The sequence below is a fragment of the Pipistrellus kuhlii genome, unplaced genomic scaffold, assembly GCF_014108245.1.
Source record: "Pipistrellus kuhlii isolate mPipKuh1 unplaced genomic scaffold, mPipKuh1.p scaffold_m20_p_37, whole genome shotgun sequence".
NCBI classification, from domain to species: Eukaryota; Metazoa; Chordata; class Mammalia; order Chiroptera; family Vespertilionidae; genus Pipistrellus; species Pipistrellus kuhlii.
The window spans coordinates 5,039,408-5,063,864 of record NW_023425537.1 but is presented as its reverse complement, the minus strand read 5'-3'; the positions used below and the strand labels follow the sequence as shown (position 1 = coordinate 5,063,864).

The 24,457-nt window shown below is 63.7% G+C and overlaps 1 protein-coding gene across 5 annotated transcripts in view; it reads right to left on the bottom strand.

The window, feature by feature from the left end:
* Window positions 1–24,457, bottom strand: part of SRCIN1 (SRC kinase signaling inhibitor 1) — a 64,838-nt gene that overhangs the window by 33,711 nt on the left and 6,670 nt on the right. For 2 of the 5 annotated variants that reach the window (XM_045570826.1, XM_036461390.2), the window contains exons 2-4: window positions 21,530–21,592; window positions 6,437–6,735; window positions 3,146–3,244 (exon numbers count right to left, since the gene is read on the bottom strand). In XM_045570826.1, coding sequence (XP_045426782.1) covers window positions 3,146–3,244; window positions 6,437–6,735; window positions 21,530–21,592 — 461 coding nt within the window. Of the gene's footprint in view, window positions 1–1,193; window positions 1,328–3,145; window positions 3,245–6,436; window positions 6,736–21,529; window positions 21,593–24,457 lie in introns of those variants that run through there. The other 3 variants (XM_036461391.2, XM_045570828.1, XM_045570827.1) reach the window with 3 other exon arrangements.

Here is a 24,457-nt window from a genome sequence, read left to right as displayed (position 1 = left end):
TCCCCGGGAGGAGGGCAGAGGACAGCTAGGGCCCAGGACAGGTGGGGCTCCCCAGCCCAAGCCAAAACCTCCAGTACCCCTCGTCCAGGGGTCTCCCTCCCAGCAGACCGTGAGAAGGCCAAATAACGGGTTGAGTAGGGAGACCCTGCACGGCCAATCAGAGCAGGAAAGGCTGGCGCAGGGGCCAGGGAGCTGTTATCAGGGGATAACCCAGAGCCCCCGCCACTTTCTAGGGACAAGGCTCTCAGAACCGGGGACGGGGGCTGCCCGAGGACCCAAGGAAGCAAGGCCAGGGCGTCCTCAGACCCCCTGGAGAGGAGAGAAAACACAGCTTCCTCCCCCTGGAAGGTGGGGGTTAACGCCCTCCCTCCCCGCCCTGGGGGTCCTCAGTGGGGTTCCTCCTGTCCCTGGCAGCTGCTCCCCGCTCTCCGCTGCTCGGGAGAGGGAGCGGCTGTGCCCCCTGGGAGCCTCAGCCCCGCCAGGCAGCTGAGGTCCCGCCTCCCGGGCAGATGGCCCCTGCATGCTCGGCGAGTGCCTGACCCCTCCTTGACCTCCAGCCCCTACCGCATCCTCCAGGGAGGGCGGACCACCCATAGGTCTCACCCGGCTCCTCGCTCTCCGGCTCCGCTGCACCGGGCACACACCCACCTCCAGCTCCTGGGAGCACGGTCCCCGCAACAGCCGCCCCCCAGGCCGGGGCCCCCGAACCCCCCCGCGGGCGCCCCTCCCAGCGCGACGCACATGCATGACCCTCCCCTCGGTGCGGCCCCCCCCCACTCCTGTCCTAACCCTTCCCATGCAGAGTGTGTGTGTGTGTGTGTGTGTGTGTGTGTGTGTGTGTGTAGGGAGGGGAGGAGGGGGGAGGGTGGGAGGGACGTGCGCGGGGGGGAGGGGGCCGAGGTGCACCCCCGGGAAGGTTATGACTTCCCGCGGCTGGGGGAGGGGGCGCCCAGGGCATTTTGGGGTGGGGGGCCCGGCCCACGCCAGAGGCTGCAAACCCGATGGGGGGGGTGGGAAGAGAAGGGGGCGTTTCTCAGGGATCGGGAACCGCAGCGGCCTCCGCAACCCCACCCCCGACGGCCCCCCCCGCAGCCTCGGAGCGCCCCCCCCTCCGCCCCCCATCTCCGCGTCCTCGCTCCCCGCATCGCCCGCGGCGGCGGCCCCGACCCCCGCAGCCGCTGCGCTGCGCTTACCTGCGGCCACAGGTGTATGCGCGGGGGGGGGCCCAGCCCCGGGTTCCGCGTCCGGCCGGGGAGGGAGGGAGGGCGGCCCTACTCCCACCCGCCCGGCTCTCCCGCCCCCGGCCGCCGCCGCAGCCGCCGCCGGTGCCCTTTGCTGCAGTGCGAGCGCCGCCGCCGCGGAGCGGGCCGGGCCCGGTCGCCTCGGTAACCGCGACTCCACCTGGCGGCGCGCGCGGCCCCGCGCATCCCTGCCCTCCCCGCGCGCCCGCGGGCGCAGCCCCGCCAGGAGCCGCGGAGGCTGCGGCGGCGGCGCTGGGTCACCCGATCCGCCGGCCCTCCGCCCGGAGCCGGGACTCGGGTTGCAGCAGCGGGAGGCGGGGGGAGAGCCGGCCCAGTGGGAGCGGGGGAGGGGCTGCGGGCGGATTCCAGCCTCTGCCCGGGCCCCAGGGTCCTCGCCAGGCCCCGCCGCCGCAGGTCTGGGTCGGGGGGAGGGAATGTCCTGCGCCCTGACCCCCACCCAGTGAGCTCACAGCCTCCCCCACCGGGGCGCTGGCACCGTGGCCTTCGGTGCTACCAGCCTCCCCGATGCTTTCTGATCCTGCCCGGCTGGGTGACTGGCGTTTGCTGAACTCCGGTCCTGCCTTCACCCAAGGGGCCTCAGGCGCCGCCGTGGGCATTGGAAGCCTTTGATATTCGCTAAATATCCAGTGATGACAGCATCCTGGGCACAGCCCTTTTCTCAGAGACCCCAAGGTTCTGGGGCGAGGGTCCTTCACGCTCTCCTTCCTTCCTCGTCAGAGGCAGAGGTGGGCAGGCCGGGAACCCCTCGTCTTGGGACAGCTGAGCTCACCAAGTCCCACTCTCTCCTCTTCCTCACCCCAACCCCGTCCAACCGGGGACACCCCGTGTAGGGAGGCCTCTGCATGCCCGAGGCACAGCCTGTGTGTCCTCTGCCTCATCGCCGTCCCTCTTCCAGCCCCACGTTGGCCTCCACGCGCACTTGGCCACACAGGACACGTCTGTCCCACTTGCCATGCAGCCTTGGGGGCAGACCCATCTTTGTTCCCCGAAGTTCCGTCAAGATGGGGCGGGATGCCAGGAAGGGACGCGGGCTGGATGCCCTGTGAGGGATGCCAAGACATGCCAACCTGTTACGAGACTCAAGTTCACTCAGCTAAATGGGTCGGTGCCCCGGAGCCTTGTCCCTCCCCAGGTGGTCACCTTTTTCCTTCTAATTCTTACAAGAGTCAAGGCTTGCTGTGAGCTACCCGCTGGCTCCCCTGCCTCTGGCCCTGCTGCCGCCTAACGCTGAACGCCAAGTCCAAACCCTTCCTCCTGGCAACTCTGTCTCCCGGACCCCTCCGCCCCGTTGGGTCCCCGGATGCCTGGCTTCCTCCCGTAGCCGTGTTCTGGCCTGAGCTGAGAGCCCGCGCCTGCCTCCGTGTGCCCCCGTCTCAGAGAAGGTCCATCTTCTGCACACATGCCCAGCTGCCAGCATCCTCTTAACTCCGTGAAACTAAGCCCTGAGCGTGGCGAGAAGGGTGGGAGAGAGACCTCGTGAAGGACTCCCTGATGATGAGGCCTCAGGGAGGGTGGGTCTGCTCAGAGATGGGAGGGTTGGGTGGGGGTGGGGCAGGGCCTAAGACTCCGGGGGAAGGGGACCCCTGTTTAAAGAAGAAAAGGACACAAAAATGTTTGCAAAACCTGAGTATTCCCCCTCAAAAAGTTCCTTCCCAAAGCCAAACCTTGGCACAGGTCTGGAGCGGGAGTGATAGGAACTAGGCAACCAGGGGAGTGAAAACAGGGTGTAAGGGTCTCCTGGAAATGGGAGGCTCCTGCCTAAGAGAAAGGGATGCAAAATAAAACTCCTCAATACCCCCTTCCAAAAAAAAAAAAAAAAAAAAATCCTCCCCAAAGCCAGACTCCGCCATGGGCTTGGGTTGGGGTGGAGGCGGGTGACTCACCTGGGCCGGCTGGCCAGCCCCGGAGGGGGCGGAGTCGCCATGGAGGTGGGAGCAGAGGGAGCTGAGAAGGCACACGGGGTCCACGGTCCAGCCGCCAACCTGTGTGTGCGAAGGGGGGACACCCCATTAGGGGGAGCGGGCAGGAGCCGCTGGGGGCTGAGGCGGGGCAGGAGGGCATTCTCTCACGCTGAGGAGGGACCGTCCCTTAGGGAGGCAGGGGGCGGGGTCTCTGAGAGCCCATGGTCTGTGTCTGCGTGTTTCCCACCTCCTGTCAGACTTGGGGCTCCCTAGGCCTAAGGGAGAAGCTTCCCCGTCAGATTTCCTGAGGTCCTTTTCTCGCCTCTCGGCCACCTCCTGCACACTCTGCCGGGGAGCTGCTCCTCACTTCTCCTCTCCTGCGGTTCTTCATTCCCTCCTCACTGAGGATATCACTTCCTACCCCACAGAGATGAGAGGTCCTCACCCAGCGAGCCTCTTACCCCACCCCGCCTTTCTCCTGGCCTTCACAGGGAGACCGACTCTTCTCCCACCTCAAGGCCACACCACATCTGCCACCTCAAAGCCCATCCCCTCTGATTCCTCCAGGACTTTCTCCCATGCCCTCTCAGCCCTCAGCGTCTTCACATTCTCCCATTTCATTCACTCCACAAACGTTTGCTGAGCCAGCACTCCGCGGAGGCACTGGCCAGCGGACCGGCTGCAGGTCCCACCCACGTGCACTCCCAGGGAGGGAATGGATGAGTTGATGGACAAAGGAATGAATCTGAGAGCGAATGGCCGTGCTTTGATTCATTTCCTACATGTTTACTGAGTGCCACCTCACCGCCAAAGAACATGCCAGACACGGACAAGGCCCTCAAACTCGCCCACATCTCCTGCAGGCCTGCTGCCCCCTGTGGCCACCACCTTGGCTGCCTCCATCTTTTTTTCTGGCAGAACCTCCCCAGCCGGTCTGCAGCCAAGGATCCTGTCCCTTCACCACCTCTGATGGCCTCTGAAAGTGGCCATTGGCTCACCACACCTCAAGAAATGAGCTTTCAACCCCCTCTGGACCCAAGTGTCCTGGCCAGTCCCCATGGCCATTTCTTTCCCATCCCTCCTGCTGGCCTGCCTCCTCTCCCTCAGGTGCAGAGCTGTTCCAGGTCCCCCTTCTCCAACTGCCATGGCCCCTTCCCTCTCAGACTCCGCTCTGCCTCGGTGGCCAGGCTACGCACCAGGCCCCATTCCCATTCTGACTCAATCCTACTCAACCCTTCTCCTGAAGCTGTGGTCCCTTTAGAGTCTTGAGCTGTACACAGTGTTGAAATGACATCCTGTGAACACCCTACCCACTCCTCCAACTCTTCTCTCTGTTCCTGTCTGCACTCCAAACCTCCCTCCCAGTTCTCTCATTTCTCTCAAGGCACCAACATCTCCCCGTCACCAGGGTTTTTCTGTCTTTGCCTTCTAGACCAAGGCAGCCAACAAGTCTTGTTCAGTCTTCTTCCCAACCCCCCTCCCCATCTTTTCCCTTCGTCCTCCATGACACACTCTTCTTCCTCTCCTTCTCCTGCCTCCAGCCACCCTTTTGTCCCCTCCTATTCACCCTGAACAACAACCACAGCCCTTCTAGCGACTACCACCTGGCCCCACTTTTCCAGTCTGCCCATCCCTCCTGACCACCCAGCCGTCTGCACCAGCCAGGGGGACCTCTGTGCCAGTCCCCAATCCAGCTCTGCTCAAGCCTATGCTCCCCCCCGCTTCCCAGCAACCTTGTAAAGCACCTTTCTCCTTCTGGTGCCTCCTCAGTCCTCTTTCACCCGTCTGCACAGAGTTTAGGTGCCTCCTCCTCCAGGAAGCTTTCCCTGATGACCCCCCTCCTCCACACCCTCTCCCAATGACTGTACTCCCCATATAAGTTTAACCATCCCTTCACCCCATCTAGATCACAAAGGCCCCTACTTCCTCTTCCCAAGCCAGAGCAAACAGAGGGGACCCACAAGGGGGGGGGGTCCCTGAGAGTGGAGACCACATCTCCTTCGTCTGCTACTCTCCCTATTCCAGTCAGAACTCTGCTAAAAGCAAAGCCAGGCAGAACCGGAGGTGACATCAGGGGACAGATAAGGGGATGCATCCCGATCCCTGCAGTGAGGATGGGGGTGGGGACACACACTTCCCCGGCCACTCCCAGCGGTGCCTGGAAAGGGGGGACAGAGCAGGGGAGTAGGGACTGACACCCCAAGGCTGGACGGGGAGGAGGCTGATGGCACGGAGCCCCCTCCCCGTGGTCCCTTCCTCCACAGTGGACAGCGCCTGAGCCTCGCAGCCATCCGGGCACCGCACCCACGCGGAACTGTGAGCAGAAGGCTAGTCCCAAGAGCGGACTTTCCTACCGACGAGAAGGTCCGGTTTGGAGAGAGAGATGCGTCCAGGAACCCGAGGATATGGCAGAGGCTGACGAAGGAAGCACCCGGCCCCTCTGCCCCCCATATAGAAAAGAGAGCAGACAGGCCCCGACCAGAGGCAGGAGCCCCACCCTCCTCTGAGCCTCATTCATTGATGGCAGGAGAGAAACCAGGGCACCTCCCCAGCCGGTCTGCAGCCAAGGATCCTGTCCCTTCACCACCTCTGATCGCCTCTGAAAGTGGCCATTGGCTCACCACACCTCAAGAAATGAGCTCTCAACCCCCTCTGGACCCAAGTGTCCTGGCCAGTCCCCATGGCCATTTCTCTTCCCATCCCTCCTGCTGGCCTGCCTCCTCTCCCTCAGGTGCAGAGCTGTTCCAGGTCCCCCTTCCCCAACGGCCATGGCCCCTGGGGAAGGATGGGGTGGGTGGGGAGGTACGAGCCCCCAGGAGTTGAGGGCGCTGTTCCCACCAGGCCCGGGGCACATCCGATCCAGCCCATGGAGGTTCCCACCGGGCCATCTCACAGAGGTGCGCACCCCAAGCCCCTGCTCCACCGCAGGACGGACCCTCAGGTTCGGAACAGTCAGCCCCCAGGGTGTCCCCTCTCCCTTCCCCACGGCGCCCTTGACCTCCGAGGCCGGCCTTCCTGCCCTCTGCCCCGTCCCACAGCCTGAGCCGGTGCAGGCAGAGGCCTGGAGGCTGAGGCCCCTCCTCCCCCTCCTCCCCAGGCTCCAGAAAAGGCCACCAGGGGCCATTGCCCCCCTCTCCAGCTCTTCCCCCTCGGCCCCAGCCCCAGCCCCTCTCAGAATGGGAATGAGCCTGGGGGCAGGGGAGCGCGGGCCAGACGCTCCCCCGCTGGCCCCCGCCCCGCCCCGCGCGCCCCGCCAGCCCCCGCGCCGCTCACCTGCTCGCGGATGCGGTCCTGCTGGCCGCGCAGCGCCAGGGCGTGCTGCGGGTACTTGCTCTTCAGGTGGTCCATGAAGGCATCGCGCTTGCGCTCGGCGTCCGCCTTCTGCAGCCCGCTGAGCGCCTCCAGGCTCTGGGCGGCGATCACCGTGTGCCGGCGCTCGGACGTGTGCACCAGCCCCACGTTGGAGAAGCGCCGGCCGCCGCCGCCCCCCGCCCCGCCCCCCAGGGTCCGGTACTCCCGCGGGTACTCGGCATCGTCCGCAGACAGCATGGGGGGGCTGCTCCGCTCCGGATCTGCGGGGGAGGGAGAGGGCACACGGCGGGGTCACCACGCGCCCGCCCGGCCTGGGGCTGCCCGCCCAGGCCTGGCCTCAGGAGTCCCTACGGGGAGGGGCGGGGCGGCCGAGCCTGGGAGGGCAGAGAGGTGAGGGGTGAGGCCGGGGCCCAGCCCCAACTAGAGGACAGAAGGGGCAGAAGTGGGGCTGGGGGAAAGGGAGCATGGGAGAGGGAGGGCAGGGCCCAGCTTCTTGCTCTCCTGCGGGGTATGGAGGGATGACTGCAGGTGAGGTCCTGTCCTTTAAGGCCAAAGAGGGTCTGGAAGCGGAGGAGGGGGGGTCCCCTTTCTCCTTCTTAAAGGTGGTTGGCATGGGTGAGGGAAGGGGCTTCCTTTGAGGCGCTTGCTGACCGGTTAGAAAGGCGCCCCCTGGGCAGGTGGGGGTGGCAGCCTCCTCCCTCAGACTAGCATGTCCCCACACTCTTGTCTGGGGGTTCACTTGGAAAGGGGCCAGAAGTAGGACCCATAGGAGCGGGGCGTGACGGGGCTTCCCAAGGAGACAGAGGCCCAGGGCCTGAGACAGGGGACCCTCCTTCCCGTCCCTTCCCGGAGACAGACAGGCGGACAGACAGGAGAGGCTGGGCACAGAGCGGACAGGGAGGGGCGGTGGGTTTGGGATACACTCAAAGGAAAAAGAAAGCAGACAGAACAGCTCAAGCCCCCCTCCTGGGACCCTCCCCTCTCTTTCTTCCGTCTCCCCTCCCAACACACACACACACACACACACACACACACACGGTCAAGACCCACAGGGACAAAGGACAGTACAGAAACGAGAAAAGAGGCCGGGGGTTGAGGTCCCAGACGGAGCTCCGAATCCCTTCCCCACGTGTTCCCCAGCCCTGAGCCCCTGGCCTCCCCAGGCCGGGCCCTGCAGACTCCCACCCTGAGGTCCCCATGTTGGCCTTCCCGCAGCCCAGCAGGGGGCAGGGGTTCCAGGGGGCCCAGGGGCGGCAGGACTGCTGCGGCTCACCTCGGCCATATTCCTGGGCATAAAATACATGGCCCTCCCCACCCCCAGAAGTCAATACACTGTGAGACGGACACGCACACCCCCAACCTCACAACCAACCAGCCTCAAAACAGTACCCCCCCAAAATACAGCCTTGGTCTGGGGATGTCAGACACTGCAACAGACACATGTACCCCCCTCAAGGGGCCGACTTGAAGGGAACCCGGCCAGATTCCATCCAGCCCAGCCCCTCAGCCCCCTCCCTCCACACACCAGGGTTCACCAGGCCTGCTGCCAGGCCTCCGTCACCCCCTGTGCACCGAAGGCGGGGGGAGGAGACTCGGCCACCTTTCAGGAAAAGCCACCCCTCACCCCACACACACACTAGCGCCCCACTGGGCTATGGCAGAGGCAGGTAGATCTGGGGGTCAGAGCCCAAGAGGACCCACCGCCTCACACCAAAACCAAGCGAGAACCGGCTTCCGCGGACACAGATTTCTGCAGCGTCCACGGGTCTGCCTGATGGCCATCATCTCAACCCATGCGTCTCCCAGGACCCCCCCGTCAGGGGCTGTTACTGTGGTCCCATTTCAGAGATGGGGCTACTGAGGTCACAGAAGTCAGTGCCATGACCAGAGGCCAGATTTGACCCCAATCCCTACTAGGTTCTCCCTCCCCCTCCCACCACATTTTCCTGACATGTGACGATTGCTTATTGATGGAACACAGACACACACACAGACACTGCCTCCCTGCCAGGTGCTCTTTCTTGTTTACCTGATGTCTCCCCTGGCACTGGGTCTGGGGTCTTTCCCTCCTTCTCCCCCTGGGCATCTGTCCCTCTCACCACACTCACCCTGTTGTGCTCCCCAAAGTGAGGTCCAGATACACAAGAGATGACTTTGGGAGGAGCACTGTTTTATACTTTATCTAGAGGCCCGGTGCAGGGATTCGTGCACTGGAGGGATTCCTCGGCCTGGCCTGCACCCTCTCGCAATCCGGGACCCCTCAGGGGATGTCAGACTGCTGGTTTCTGTCCAATCCCCGCAGGACAGGCTGAGGGACCCCCACTGGTGCACAAATCCATGCACTGGTCCTCTAGTATGCATATAGGATCTTTAATCTCTTCCTGTCCTCCCCATTCCTCCTTTCCCTCTGAGATTCACTAGTTTGTTCCGTGTTTCCATGCCTGTGCATTGAGTGTCTGTCCCCTGGTGGCCAGTGTGCATCATAGCTACCAGTCATACAGTCGAACGGTTGCTCAGGCTTTTATATAGACAGATAATTTTATCTTTATTTGCATAAAGATTAGGAAAACCCCAACTAGAAGGTCCAACCACTGATTTCATGAATAGCATTGTTAGGGGTGGCAGAGAGAGGTTTCCTTTCAAGCACATTTAAAATTTATTTAAGTTCCAAGTGAGCTAATGAAAACGAAAACCGTATTGAGTTAACACAGCGCAAAGGTTCCCTGACAGGGAGGGAATTCATGACGATGGCTCCTGACTGAGCGAGGCTGGCACCCGGACCCAGTACCTACCCTTCAGGAGCCGGTGGCCACCCTGGAAGGCCAGTGAATGTGGGTGATTATTATCACCCTAATAATCACCTGAAGGAATAGCCCAACCAGACTCAGGGGGCTGAACCTCCTGTGGCCCTAACCCCCTCACCCTCAGCACCAGCGGGCGGTTTGCAACCTCATCGCGTGCAACGGAGCAGGAGGCGGCCTCTGAGGCCTGGACCCTGGCCACCCGTAGCCCTCTCTTGGCCCAGGCGGGAGCAGACCCTTCCACGGCCTTGCTGCTGGAACCGGCTCTGGAGTCCCGCCCAGCTCTGCCTGAGCCGCAGGGCCCGGGGGGGCCCGGGCCCTCCCAGAGCTCCGGGCACACACAGGCGCGCTGGGCCAGGTTTCCAACTGCCGTGTGCCCTCCGGGGCCCAGAGAGCTGCCCTTCCTGATCCGAAGACAGACACTAGCTGGGGGAGAGGAGAGGCCCCCGCAAAACCCAGGCGCCCTAGCTCCCTTCCCGTGCATGTCCCCTCCTTCCTGCAGGGCCCCGGGGGACGGGGGGGGGGAGGGCTGGCCTGCGCTTCTGGGCTGAGGGGCCTTCCTGTTACTCTTCTTTTTTTTTATTTTAGTATATTTTATTGATTTTTTTACAGAGAGGAAGAGAGAGGGATAGAAAGCTAGAAACATCGATGAGAGAGAAACATCGATCAGCTGCCTCTTGCACATCCCCTACTGGGGATGTGCCCACAACCAAGGTACATGCCAGGTACATGCCCTTGACCGGAATCGAACCTGGGATCTTTCAGTCCGAAGGTTGACGTTCTATCCACTGAGCTAAACCGGTTTTGGCTTTCCTGTTACTCTGAGGAGAAGGCCCCTGGGAGCTGGGGCCCCGAAGTGAGAGCACCACAGGAAAATCCCAGGCCGGGGCCACCAGGTATGGAGTCAGCTCCTTCCCTGAGGGACCCTGGGTCAGGGTTAGCCATTCATGTACTTATCCGGTCTGTCCACAGGTCTGTCCCCCGCCTCCTCCCTCGGGGAGCCTGGGGCACTCACCTGTAGAATGGGACATTAACCTCTAATCCCTGAGTGCGGAGCTGGAGAGACGTGGAGGAGGAAGTACATTGTTTTGCATTAAAGACGTTCCTGGCACAGGAATGGGCCCTAGCAGGACAGCCTTCCCATGTCCTCACTCCTGACCTGCTGCCGCCGACACCAGTGCTCACAGCCTCCCGAGCCCTCCCCGGGCTGAGCAGCCGGCGACAGCCTGGGAGATCAATTCCAATCTAGCCAGCTCAGGCCCGGGGGCCGCAGCCCTGAGCAGACGGGTGTTTCCTGTTCAGTGACCGGGAAGGGATGGGGTGAGCGATCTGTCCAGGCAGGGGTCCTGGGGGGATCGGGGAGGCCTTGAGGGAGAAAGCAGGACTGAGTCCTATAGTGCCGGGACACAGGCATCGGAGGACTCTGGTGGAAAGGCAGTCAGAGCTGTGAGGGAAGGGGAAGATTTGCGAGGAGGGCAGCCAAGCTGGGGGACACGGGGGAAGGGGCAGGCTCTTGGGACTGAAAGTCTCTGAGGGGTGGAGGTTGGGGAGCCTGAGAGATAAGGCTGGAGGGTTCGCTGGCTCTCCAAGGACCCTCCGTGCACAAGGCCCACCATGATTTTTGAGTCAGAGATTCCAGCTACAGGGAAGATGCCCGGGACTGGTGAAATCCAGCCCAGAATAAGGGGAAGGGAAGTGTGGGGAAGGGAGTTCTGGTCACCCTCCGCTCAGCCCTCACAGCCTGGGCAAGAGCGGAGGGAACAGGCCGAGCCTGGGGTGATCAGGAAGAGGTGGGCGCCCCCCAGTGGCGGCTTCAGAAAAGGGCGCAGGGAAGAGGGCCACGCTGTTATTTGTTCCACCAATCCCAACTTTCATGTTTATTTATGAGCCTGATTTATTTTTATTCTCCGCTGCATTCTATTACATGAGATCACCGTAGCTCATGATGAGAATTAAGAGTCCCCGCGTCTTAGTGACACCGTCTGGGAAGCCATCAAGCCCGGCCCCACCTGCATCTTTACCCAGATGCCACCGTTTCCTCTGGCCGCCCATGGGCGATGTTCACACATGACATCATCTTCAGAGGAACGTGGGGAAGAGAGGAGGGGGAGGGGGAGGGGAGAAGAGAGAGGAAGGGGAGAGGGGAGAGAGCAGAGCAAAGCTACCAACTACGGGAGAGAGAAAAGGACTCTGGGGCCCCTGTTTCGAGGACTCCAAGCTCAAGACCTGGGGTTCAGGTCCCTGTCTCCCTCTCCCTGGAGGGGGGAGGCTGGTCAAGGCCCCTCCCCTGGGGAGCCGAGAGGCCTCACAGGTGTGTCCCCTCCCCATGGCCTGGGCAGAGGTAGGGGGAAGCCCAGCTCAGGAAGCCCCAGGGCCTGGCCAGACCCAGGGAGGCCCGCAGGCAGGGCGAAGGGAGGCGTGCGGGGAGATGGCCGGGAGGCGGAGGGCCTGGCGCAGACCCCACAGGGCCCTGCCCACACACACGCACGTGCAGCTCGAGGCTGCCCGGTCCCACTGCCTGTAGCCAGAGCAAGAGGAGCCCGAGTCACCCAGGAGGAGCCCCGAGGCGGCTGCCACCATCCATTGTGCCTGACAACTTCATCCGGCAGGTGCCCACTGCGCTCAGGAAGCGCCGTGTGCTGGGAGGTCAGAGGCCGGAGGCCAGAGGTCAAGCTTGGCCGAGGCTCCAGGCGGCACCTGGACCAGGTGAGGGGATCACCCCTTGCCCCACCCGCTGTCTTTGGGGGCCCCGGCTCTGGGCTGCCGTGTGCCCAGGCCCCTCCGTCCCCGCTGCCTGCCTGTGGGTCCTTGGAACAGAAGCCCATCTGTGCCTGCTTGCTAAAACCATCTCTTCCACCCCGTGCCACCGCATCCGAAGTCATTTTCCGGGCAATTGCCTTTCTGTAAACACTCCTGTGTAATATGCCCCCCAAACGGCTAATGCCCAACGCCCTGTTGGGTCTCCCTGTCACTCCAGCCCGAGCCTCAGGGGTGGGGGTGGGCAGGAGGGGAGGGGCCCTCAGAGAGGACGAGGCAGCCGGACTGAGAACGAGGGGCAGGGCTTCATGTCTGGCACCTGGCACGGAGGGGCTACAGAAACCCCTCACCTGCCGCCCCCCCCAGGTTTCCACGTCCCCCACCAGCCCAGCACTGCCTCCCCCCACTGTGTCAGCCCCCCAGGAGAGCCTGTGCGGGCGGGAGGGGAGGCAGAGGGGATGGGGAAGGGGAGCGCAGGGAGGGAGGCCTGGGTGGAAAGGCGCTGACTGAAAAGTCGGGAGGAAATGGCCGGACGATAAAGGTGACTTCCTGGTGCCTGAGAGCAAGCTGTCATCACGGGGTCCCCAGGGAAGGCCGGCTCCCGCCCCCCGAAGTGAGGACAGAGAAATGGGAAGAGGCCAGAGAAGACCCATCTCCCCAGAGGGACCTCTCACTGTCTGGGCACCGCAGCGGTGGGGGAGGCGGCCAGGCACAAGGGCATCAGAGGCCGCCCTCCCCAGCGCCGGCACTAATCTGCAGAGCCCCCGGGCAGGGCCTGGCACAGGCCGGTTCTCGCAGTGCAGCAAGGGAAACTGAGGCCCCGGAGGTGGAGGGATTTAGGGAGAGTCACCGTGTGGACTCCCTTCCTCAGAGCGGGGGGTGGGGGGGTGGGGGTGGGGGGTAGGGTGGAGGACAGGGAATAGGGCTGCGGCCTGTGACCCTCCCGCCTCTCCCACCCCATGCCCGGAGGCCCTGCTCCCCCAGCCCCGGGGAAGCTGGGTGTCTGGACCCAGTGGGAGAGGCCCGCCCTGCCAGTCACAGCGCCACGCAGGCAGGAAAATACAAGCCAATTTGCGCAGATTTAAAACCCACGGAAGGCCACTTAGTGGGTAAACGAGTTGGAATCTAATTAAAGGACCTTGCAGGGCCGGGGAGGGAGCACTCACCTGCCCGGGAGGAGCTGTTGCATGGGAAGTGGGGGGGGGGGGGATCAGGGCGGAGCTCCCAGTAGGCTTCTGGGCTTTCCCCAGGGAGAGAATCGGAGGGGGTGTTGGTGCCCTGGGGTGTGGGCACTGTCCCTGCCAGATGCTGCCTCTGCCAGCCTCTCCCTCTCCCCGTCCCCAGGCTGGCGCTGTCTGCTGGCTCTGTGCACCTGCTCGGAGCCAGCACCCCCGGGGCAGGGCTTCTCCACTCAGGTGGGTGCATCCCATCTCCCCAGAGGGGCCCCCACTCCCTGGGCACCACAGGGGTGGGCTCAGCAGGCAGGGCACAGGGCACCAGAGGAGGGTGGTCCCTGGCTGGTGACACACGTTCCGCCCGTCAGACCAGGGACTCACCGAGGACAGAGCCTTGCCTCCTGCTCAGAGCAGGGCCTGTGCCCCTCGATGGGGGCGATGAGGTAAGGCCCCCGTTTACCTCTTTAGACTGGGGGCTCCCACTACCTCGGGCCTCCTTGATGGCAGTGATGCCACTCTGAGCAGATCGGATGGCCATGCCCCGTGGGGCGAGGTGAGCGGACCCACAAGCCAGGTGAGGAGCAGGCTGGCCTGGCTCTGCAGGGCTGTGGGGTTCCAGCTCCTTCTCCCTATGGCCCTGTCTGCCTCTCCCCATGGGGCACGGGCGCCCTCTGACCTCCCTCTCATCTCCGAGGCAGGAAGCGCGGTGTCCGGAGGCCGCTCTGCTCGCCTCTCTCTGTCTTGGAAACCGAGCTCCGCTCTCCCTCCTGCCAAACGCCCGCAGAGCGCACAAGGACCGGTCAGAGCCGGCCATGGGACCCGGCGTCCCGGCCCCAGCGACAAGGGTGTTCCTGCTCACGATGTCACTTCCCAGAAAGCAACTGCCAAGGAGCCTCCCCTGGCGGCAGGCCCCTGGAGGGCACAGACCAGCAGCCCCTCAGGAGGACTCAGCAGCGACAGGAAAACAGCCACAGAGCCCTGGGCCCAAAGGAGAGCGTGCTGGGGGTCACAGCCCGCCACACCCCTCAGAAATCAGGGCACACACACCTCCACACACACCCCCGCGGGGTGTCCTGACCACACTCTTCAGAAACGACGCTGCTCCTTGCAAATGAGCCAACCAGCGGGCCTTGGAGCAGAATTTCAGAAACACAGGCTCCCTCTTCTGCCCGCACACCTGCCGGGGCAGACCAAGCCCTGACATCACCAGACCCCGGGATGGGGGACAAGAGAGCTCTGTTCCAGCCCAGCTCTGCGACCTTGAGCAGGTCAGCAGCCTGTCTGCGCTCCGGGCCGCTGGTTGGTTTTGGTTTTGGTTTTAAAGCCAGGAGTACAGACAGGAGCCCAGGCCGCGCACTGCACTGAGGGCGGCACCGGCCTCGGGAGCCGGGGGGGGGGGGGGGGGGGCAGTTCCTGATCTCCCCGATGGCCCAACTTCCTCCCCCTCCACAGTCAGAATGTGACCAGACCCAGCACTGTGGGGGTTGGTTTTCGGCTCCTAATGAAGAAGATCTGGCCAACTGGCTTCCCGGGCGGGGAGGGGGCGGGCCGCAGAGGGAGCAGGTCACCCCTGTCTGAAGCCTCTGCTGGGGAAGCTGGGAGCGGCTGGCCGGTGCCCTGCCGGCCGCACAGCTCCTGGGAGAGGCAGCGGAGAGGAGCAGGCCGCAGGGAGGGGAGGAGGGAGTGCCCGTGCGTGGGAAGAGGGAGGGAGGGAGGTGCAGGTCCTCCCAGTTCTGCCCCCTCTCCAAGGAGGCTGCCAGCGCTCCTTCTGGGCCGGAGGGGGGCGGGGGAGCTACAGCCAGGGCGGCGGGAGAGGGAGAGGGGCCTTTACTGCATCCCTCAACCTGCCCGAGGGAGGGACCTTGTCCCCACGGGAACAGACCCCGGTCTGTTGGAAGGGAGGGGTAGGAGGCCCACGCACCCCTCACCCCCACAGGGAAGTGCTGCCAGCGCCCAGCGATCAGCCAGGCCTCTCAATGTGGAGCAGGCGCCGCCTCAGCCACACCCCGGGGTCAGGCTCCCTCGGAGGCCCGGTCTCTGCCAGCACCCACACAGCTGGCCAGGGTCCTGCTGCCTCCCGGTCCCCGCACACGCTCAGTTGCTCACACACACAGGCACACATGTGTGTTGCCTCACACGCCACCTATCGTCACCCTTGGGCACGGTGGCACCTGCCCGCCTGCCGGGCACATGCTCACCTTCTATGCACAGTCCCCTCCACAAGCATCTACATTCAGAGGGCCACCCCCAGGCCTGGGGGGGCTGGGGCTACGGCACAGACGCACCCCACCCCCCGACTCACCACTCTGCCATCTGCTCTCAGATGCTACAGGACAGACGAGGCGTGTGCCCATGCACAGGTGCCACCTACATTTAAGGCGCCCAGAGAGGTGGCAGCGCGTCTGGGAGCTCCATCCAGCGCCAGGCCAATGCCTCCGCAGCTGGCGTGCAAGACCGCAGCGACCCCGTTAACCCGCGGAAGGCAGCTGCCTCGGCCCCTCTCCTGCGCTGCCAAGTTCAGAGTTTCTTTCCCGGAGTGTTTACGTTCTGTCTCAAAATAGACGGATGGGCCCACTGACCTCCAGGCCACTCCACTCTGACCCCTGTCCAACCAACAAGGCAATGCCGAGGCCTGGGCGGCCCCTCCCGGCCTGGCCTGGCCTGGCCCCAGCGCACGGGGTTCCTCTGCAGACGCTCCGCTCCCCCCGCAGGCCGAGGGCCCGGCCTGCCCCTGGCTGCTCCACCTGCCGCTGAGGGTGAAGGGCAGGCTCAGGCTCAGCTCCGGCGAGTTACTCCGCGGCCCACCAGCCGCCCGCGAAGGGAGGCGTCAAGGTTCGAGCCGCGAGAGACCGCGGGAAGCAGAGGCAGGAGGAGGCTCGGGGAATCTCCTGCCCGCTGCCGGGGCCAGGCCGACCTGGGCAGCCCGATCCGAGCAAGGGCGTCTTTCAGAAGCTCTCCCTGTGGTCGAACCTCCCCGGGGCCCGGGACCCAGGCCGGGGGGGCACAGGTGGGAGGCAGTCTCCCCTCCCAACTTTCCGCAAACGACCGAAACCTACACCTCCTCTCCCCCTCCCCTGCCCCCGCCCACAGTCATGACACTTCAGGCCCTGGCCAGGCTGCTTGCCCCGTCCCACAGGGAGGAAGCGGGGCTTCAGGGAGGGGTGGGCGACGTGTCCAACGTCAGAGTTGAGCCGAATCTCAACTGGGGGTTCTCACACAGACCCCTCCTTTCCCTGCACCCTGCCGCCCTGGGGAAGGTGCTGGTTCTGCCACCACAGCCTTCGCCCCAGCCAGTGAGCCAGAGCCCCTGGCGTCTCCTCCTCCGCCCAGCTCCGTGGGAGGGGAGCACGCAGACAGCTCTCCGCCCTGAACGCAGGGGCCCTTGGCCCCACCGGCTCCGAGAGCCACAGGGACTCCTCCCCGCCAGCCACCGCTGAGGTGGGGGTGCGGTGGGGCGCAGAGCTGTCCCAGGGCTGCTTTGGCCACCCAGGCCTGAAAGAACCCCTGGGGAGCCTCCCGTTCCCCGGCCTCTTCTCCCTCCTCAGCCGGGCACCGTCCTCCCCGTGTCAGGGACACCGGGCAGCCAGGGCTTGGATTCCTCCCGGACCGGAGACTCCGATCACGGGGGTGGGGGAGCCAGCACTGTGTCCGTGGCCCTCACAGGGGGACATGACCTTGTCCCGTGGAGGACGATGGAGGGTCCTGACCCACATGTTCTCCGCTGAGCCCAATACCCCTCTCTGCACGGCCTGCTGCTGTCCCCGTGCCCAGCCCTCTGCACTGCCCTCTGCTGTCACCACCCCTCTTAGCTGGTGGCCTCAAACCGACTCCAGTGATCCAGCTGATGGCTGAGCCGCCCAGGTGACCCCTTTCCGGCCTGTCCTCGCCAGCCCTGCCCTGCCCCCCGCAGGTGTGCCAGGGAAGGGAAATGCCCAGAGCGTGCACAGCCTTGCTCTGGGACCGGAATGTCCCTTCCTCGCCTCCTGCTCCTCACTCTCGGGCCTCCCCTCCCCTCAGGCCTCGGGGGCCAACGGGACTCCCGCTGCCCGGCGTGGGTGGCTCTCCCGGGAGGTCAGCTGGCCCTGCCCGCTCCTTCCAGGCACTGCCATCGGCCCCAGCGCCTGGCCTTGCGAAGGTGAGCCAAGGAGTCTGCTCCGGGTCCTAGCCCCTTCCTAACGGCTGTGCCCCTCGCCGCCCCAGCAAGGCAGGTCCAAGCTCCAGGCACCAGAGTGTGCCCAGGAGTCTGAGTGGGCAGGCTGCTCCGCCCATCACTCTCCCCGGATGCCCGTTCCAGCTGCCAGCCATCCCGGGGGAGATCGCCCAGCCACATGGTGAGAGCTGGAAAACCACAGCCCACAGACACTCTCTGAGGCACGTTAACCCCACAGTGCTCCCTCCCTGCCACCCACTTCCTCCTCCTCCTCCCCCATGCGGCCCTGCCCCGCTGCCAGAGGGCCCAGATTTGGACTGAGAGGCTCCCCATCCCCCCTAACTGTGCCCCGTGTCTGTATCCCCTGCTCTCACGGCGGCTAATTCTGGCGTCTCATCAGACAGTAATTACGGGGGAATCAGCAGCACTGTCATCGCTGCCGCTCGGCACCTGTCACCACGCCACCATCCCCGGGCGGCTGGGATGAGACCGGAAGCGGAGGGAGGAGGGGTGCACTGGGGTGAGGGGCACCTACCCCCTCCTGGCCTCTGCAGCCCCCACCTCCTTCAACCCTCCCTACCCACAGGCACGCAATGCATGCCAACCAGCGGGCTACTAGCCTCTCTGTCACCCAGGGCGGGCACCGCATGCATGTGTCATGTGTCCCATGTACACACACACACACACATGCACCCATGACCCAACGAAGTGGGAAGGACACAGCAAGCCTAGGCTCAAATCTTGCCTCGGCCGGTTCCCAAGCCCATGGCCCTGCACAAGTCATTGTACTTCCGGCTGCCCATTTCCTCAGCAGCAGATCCGGGGACGCGGTGTCTGCCTTGGGAAGATGGGGAGAGATACGTAGGTACCGTGCGTCTCCAGCGCAGTGCCTGGCACATGTACGGTCACGTAGTCCCTCGGCAAACGGTTAGTTACACATCCACTGCGTGCTGGGCCGTGGGTGAGGATAGATCAACCACAGGTCAGCAAGGAGCACACGCGGGCCGCCCGGAGACGCGGGCATTTTGTTTGGCAGGTGGTGTTTGGTTTTGTTTCCTTTGGATTTGAATGCGGTGAAGGGGCACACGTGGTCTCGTCCTCACCACAGCCCCCCCCCCCCCACTCCCTACCGTCCTCGCCCACTGCTTCATCGCGTCTTGCCCCCAGAGTGCCCTGGTCTGGCAGCCTCCTGTCTCCAGAACCAACGGCCACGCACAAAGGCCTGGCAACAGCTGGAGGAGCGCAGGGGGCCCCGGCCGAGGTGGTCCGGGAGGGGCCCTGCAGGGGGTGCTGGCTGAGGGAGGAGCAGGGGTGGGAGGGGGCGATGGGAGGGGGCTCCGGGAAGAGGAGTGACAGTAGCAAAGGCTCCTGGGGACAAAGCTGTCCCGGGAGGTCCGTCCTGCGGCGAGGTCCCCAGGCCCCTGGGGTGGGCACCTCCCACCTCTCCAGAGCCCCCAGAGCCCCCAGAATGCTCCCCTGGGCGGCCTTACTGGTGGAGCGATGCTGTAAGACCACCCCCGTCTCCCCGCCCAGCCGCTGAGTCACTCCCGGTCCCCCTGGCGGAACAGAACTCTGCCGGGACCAAAAGCAGGTCTGCCTATGGGAACTCTCTGATGTCCAGTCCCCCTCCCCCTCCCCGCCTCCCCCGGAGTCTCCCCAGGGACAGAGCCAGGAATGGGGCCGGGGGAGGAGGAGGAGGAGGTGAATCTCAGGTTAATTTTCAGGGCACAGACCCTGCCGATGGGAGCACAGACGTGAGGGAGGCGCCCCGCTCTGCATAGGCGTGAGGGACGGAGGCCAGATCGGAGAAAGGTGGGAGGAGGAGGCAGAGGAGGGCTGAGGCTGCAGGGAGGGCTTATCTGTGTGACCTTGGGCACAGTACTGAGCCCTCTGGTCCGCCCCCTCCCCTGTCCATGCAACAAGGGCACGGCGCTCCCAGGATGGCCGTGACGGTGAAATGAGCTGACCCGTGGACAGAGCTTCATGTGGCGTCTGCGGCTCACACGCTATGGGTCGTTAGAATTTGCATTATCACCAGGGAGGACTTTCCCCCCCAGACTCAGCAACAACTACATGAGCCCCCACCCCTTGCCAACCCTCCACCCTCCACCCCCTTCTCTCTCAGAGCCCATGGAGGGAGCTGTCTCTTATAGCCGAAACCAGCGTCAGCACGGAGGGCCGGACCCCACTATGTCCGCCTCCTCGGACGCCTCCCCGCCCCCACCCCAGGCGTCACTCTAACCATCCTCCACAGCCCTGTCCAACCCCCACCCCTGTCCCCTCCCCCGGGTGGAAGAGAGGACCTGTTGCTAGCCCTCTTTACAGACGCAGGAAGTAAGTCTTGAGAGGTATGGAGCCCCTGCCTGTGGGAATATTCCAGAAGGCGAGGGAGGGGTGCAGGAGGGGAGCATTCAGGCCTACGGGCCGGCCGAGGTCTCCGGTCACTCCGGCCTTCTCCTGGCAACAGCCTGGGACAGGGGAGGGAGGGAGCACGCTGGTGCTCTTGCAGGAAAACGGCGACTTTAATTAAGAGGCAGACAAACGAGCGCTCTGCATTCTGTCTCCGAGCGAAGTTATTAAAAAGCCATCGCAGCGGCGGCGGAGGCAGCCCTGGTGGCAAGGAGGGCTGCCTCCCCGGGCTGCCTGCTCCGCTTGGGGCCAGAGCGTCCTGCAGGGAGCTGGCAAGATCTGGAGGACATGGAGTGTGCGCACAGGCAGCCAAGATGGGGATTCTGCAGCCTCTTTCCCAAAGTGTGGGCCGGGCAGCACCCATACGGTGCGCAGGGCACCGCCTGCCGGGCCCCGGGGCAGGGCAGGGCCAGGGAGGAGGGACGGAAAGGGAGCCAGCCATTGGGCAGCCCCTGCTTTTCCTTTCCTCTCAGCGGTGAGCCCGGGAGGGGTTCTCGCACCGCTGACGCGAGAACACGGAGGCGAGGAAGGGACAGCCGTCTGTCCCCGGCCACGCAGCGAGGAAAGCGTGTCACTGCGGTCTGCAGCCCGGGCCAGGCTGACTCTCACGGGCAGGACTGCGGGCTGCTGGTCCTGGCACAGAAGTGGGGGGTGGGCTCCCCCAGCCTGGGCTCTCAGAGGCCCTCTGAAGTGGCCTCCGTCCTGGCCACCAAGGACGTGAGGGCACTTGGTCCCAGCGTGCTTGGTGGGGCGTCATCGGGTCACGGACACTCTACGAGGACACAATAGGGGTGTCGAACTCAATCAGAGAAGGGGCCAAAATCTAAAATCCAGCCTAAATGGCGGGCCGAATGGTTTACTGAACAGTCATAAACTGTCATTGTGATGGAAACGCAGCGGAGTGCAGTGATGACAGCGCGGTGCGGGCCACATTGCAAGGCCTGGCGGGACGGATTTGGCCCGCGGGCCTTGTGTTTGACACATGTGCTCTACGAGGACACAACGGACGGAGCATCTGCCAGCAGGGGGAGCAGGGGCGGGTGGGGCATCAGTGGACGCAGAGCCATGGCCCTGGGATGGGGCGGGCACTCTACAGTCGGCTGGCCAGGCCCAGGCCCAGGCCCCACAGCTGGCGACTCAGACAATCCCTTCAACGCTATCGGCTCTCCTGTCCCGGCCACTGTTAGGCTCCGAGCCCAGCCCGGTGCCTGGTGCAGAGAAGGCACTCAGTAACTCTTTTTGAACAAATGAGTGGATGAATGAACGAAGGAATGAACAAAGGACTGAAGAAAGGAAATGAGATCTCAGGTTCTCAAGTGTCTATACACCGAACAAAGACAGAGAGAGGTCAGACGAGGTCCCATCTTCTCCCGCCCCCTGCCTTATAGCCGTGGCCGGATCACGGGCTTCCTTCCCTCAGGAGAAGGGCCCCTTGCTCCTGACGCCCCTACCCCCACCCCCCGGCCTCCAGTCCCCTCGGCAGAGGGCTCCTGTCTCCTCTGCCCTCCCCCGTTACATGGAAGCTCTGCCACACACGCTAACTCACAGGCACACGCATGCACACGGACACGTCCTCTACCACTACCAGGCAAGGTGCCCTCCCCAGGGTCAGGTCTCTGCTGTCCCCTCCCCTGGCAAAGGTCTGGGCCCACCAGGGACGGCCCCCTCCCCCATTTCCGGCCCCCTAGGCGGGGGAGGGGCACTGGCTGAGGAGCAGTGGGAGTGGGAGGGCGGGAGCCTCCCTCCCTCCGGGCTTACCCACCTGGAGACTTTAAGCAGAGGGAGCAGAGTCCTGGAGACTTCCCTCCCGCTGCACGCTGGAGCCCTGGGTGAGGGACAGGAAAGGAGGAAAGTCGTGAATGAATGCCCAGCGCTGGGGGAGAGGAGCTGGAGAGAGGAAGGGGCAGGGGCAGGGCTCCCAAGGTGGGCTGGGCAGGGGCCTTGGGCCATGGGAGACCCGGGGGCCGGGACAGCCAGGCAGAGCCTTCGGGGCTGTCTCTCCGGAGGTCCCTGGGGACTGAGGGGGAAGGCAGGCTAAAATTCGGGTGTTGGAGGAAGCACAGGGGCTGAGGGAGCAGACAGGTGGGAGACAGACAGGAGGACAGACAGCTGGACGACACGGGAAACACGGGGCCTCCAGAATGAGGCTGCCAGGACAGACAGCCTACAAGCTGGTCCTCCTCCCAGCAATGGGACAGACTCTCTCTCTCCTGGGATGCCCACACCGGACCCTACATGAGGGCTCATCTGCCTCCCGAACCAAAGTCACCCTGATCTGGAAGGTGGGTGGGGTCCGAGTCAGAGAGGCCTGCTGTCCTTACTCTGCTGACAGCCCTCTCCCAGCCCGGGACCCCCGTCTGCCCCACTCAGCCCCTCGCCCTGAGGAAGGTCCCTCCCCTGACTGTCACCCAGGACACAGGCACTTATTTCACACCAGCAAGCAGTCACACACTGTGAGGGGAGCTGCGCAGGGAAATGCACCCCGGCCCCAGCCGCCCGGAGTCTCACCTCTGCCCTACGCCCCGCCTGACCCTCCAACTGCCTCTTCTCACCCCCCAGGGCGGGCCTCCTCACTGTCCTCTGCCTCCCTCATGCTGCCAGCGTCACCCCCGATTCCACGGTTCCACTCTCTGCCGATACAGTCACCGGTGGTCCCCTGTAGCCTGAAAATATTCCCTGGAAAATTCCAGAAACAAACGACGCATGCGTTGTCCATCATGCGCCTCCCTGAGCAGCAGGACGAAGTCTCGAGCCCTCTGTCTGTCCCGCCTAAACCGTGACTTGGCCCTTTGTCCGGGGTTCCCGCCCTGGGTGCTCCCCGCCCCGGTCCCGTTATCGGGTCCACGGCCCCCGTATCGCAGAGCTGGCGCGCACATAATCCTTATTTTACTCAATGAAGGCCCCAAAGTCATTCTTTTACAGGGAGTCGTTACGTTTTATTATTAGTGATGAGGGTTAATTTCTTACTGTGCCCAATTTATAAACTGCACTTTACCATAGGTGTGGGTAAGAAGGGGGGAAAGGTCAGACATCCAGGGTTTGGTACTCTCCGCAGGCTCAGGCACCTGCTGGGAGGATGGCTGGGTCTGTCTATCGCCTCTGATCCGGGCGCAGGAAGCATTAAGACCAATCCTACCTGCAGACCCTGTCGCCCGGCACCCCCTTGGGCACAGCCCGCACTTGGCCGGCCCAGGCCCATCCGTACCCACATCACGTCTGGCACTAAGCACTTGCAGAGCCTCCTGCCAATCTCACGGCTCCAATTTCCCCACCGATTACCCGGGACACAGGCGTCCCCGGGGAGAAACAACTGTCGCATCCAGATGCTGAGACAGTGACGAGACGAGGGGGAGAAATCAGGAATGCTCACTCACACGCCTGGCCCCAGAGGCCTCCTGGGTGAGGCAGCGGGGGCTGCGCCTGGGGCGTGGGCGGAGGGCCGCTGGGCGGGGGGGGAGTGTAGACTCAGGGGGGCTGGCTTCCTTCTCACCTCCAGCAGTAAGTGGCGGCTCCAGGGGCCTGGCCCCGGACAGGCCGAGATCTAAACCCCAATCTGGTTTCCTCACAGAAGCCCATTGCTCCAGGGAGCATAGTCTCCCATTCAATCATTCAGTCGGACAGAGAGGAGGAAGAGGAAGGCAGAGAAATTAGTACTTATTGAAGGTTTGCCGGGTGCCAGGACCTGGGCCTGTGACACCGCGTTTAATCCTGGTTCCCATGCAGGGAGGAAACCGCCATGATCGGCGCCGATGTACGGAGGAGGGCCCTGAGCTTCCGGGGGTGGAGTGGGTCGGGGCTGGGATGCCAGCCCGGATCTGTCTGGCTCCAGAGCCGGAGCCCGTGACCACCGAACTAAACCGCCTCCCGTCCATTCTCCCCAGGCCTGGCTACCTCCCACGCAGTGCCCTCTGGGAAGTTCTGCTTAAAGTCTAACTTCTTTCCATCCCATGCGTTAGGATAAACTATTTCTTTTTTAAAAATATATATACTTTTTATTGATTTTTTTACAGAGAGGAAGGAAGAGGAGTAGAGAGTTAGAAACATCGATGAGAGAGAAACATCGATCAGCTGCCTCTTCCACACCGCCTTCTGGGGATGTGCCTGCCACCAAGGTACACGCCCTTGACCGGAATCAAACCTGGGACCCTTCGGTCCGCAGGCTGACACTCTATCCACCGAGCCAAACCGGTTTCAGCTGGATAAACTATTTCTTAAGGACAATAGTGGAAGCGAAGGCTCTGCTTCCGTCTCGTTCTGCTTTATCGTAGGGGTGGGAGGCAGAGGATTCAAATCCTGAGCTGCTGGTGGGCCAGAGACCAGGGGAAGGAGGCGAGCTGCCAGGTTCAGAAGAAGTGGGTCCGGGATTTCCTGAGCTTCATCGTTCAGTGACTCCTGGCTCTCCAGGCGCCTCTCTTGCCCCCCACCTCCATCATAGAGAGGCTCAGGAAGCCGCTCCAGGCCTTCTTGTTTTAACATCCAGAACCCCCTGAGCACCCTGAGGAGGTGGGGGTTCTGGATGTTAAACATAACAGACACAACCGAGCTCCACAGCTTAAAAAGTCGGGGGGCGCCCTGGCTGGTTTGGCTCAGTGGATAGAGCATCGGCCTGCGGGCTGAAGGGTCCTAGGTTGGATTCTGGTCAAGGGCATGTACCTTGGTTGCGGGCACATCCCCGGTGGGGGGTGTGCAA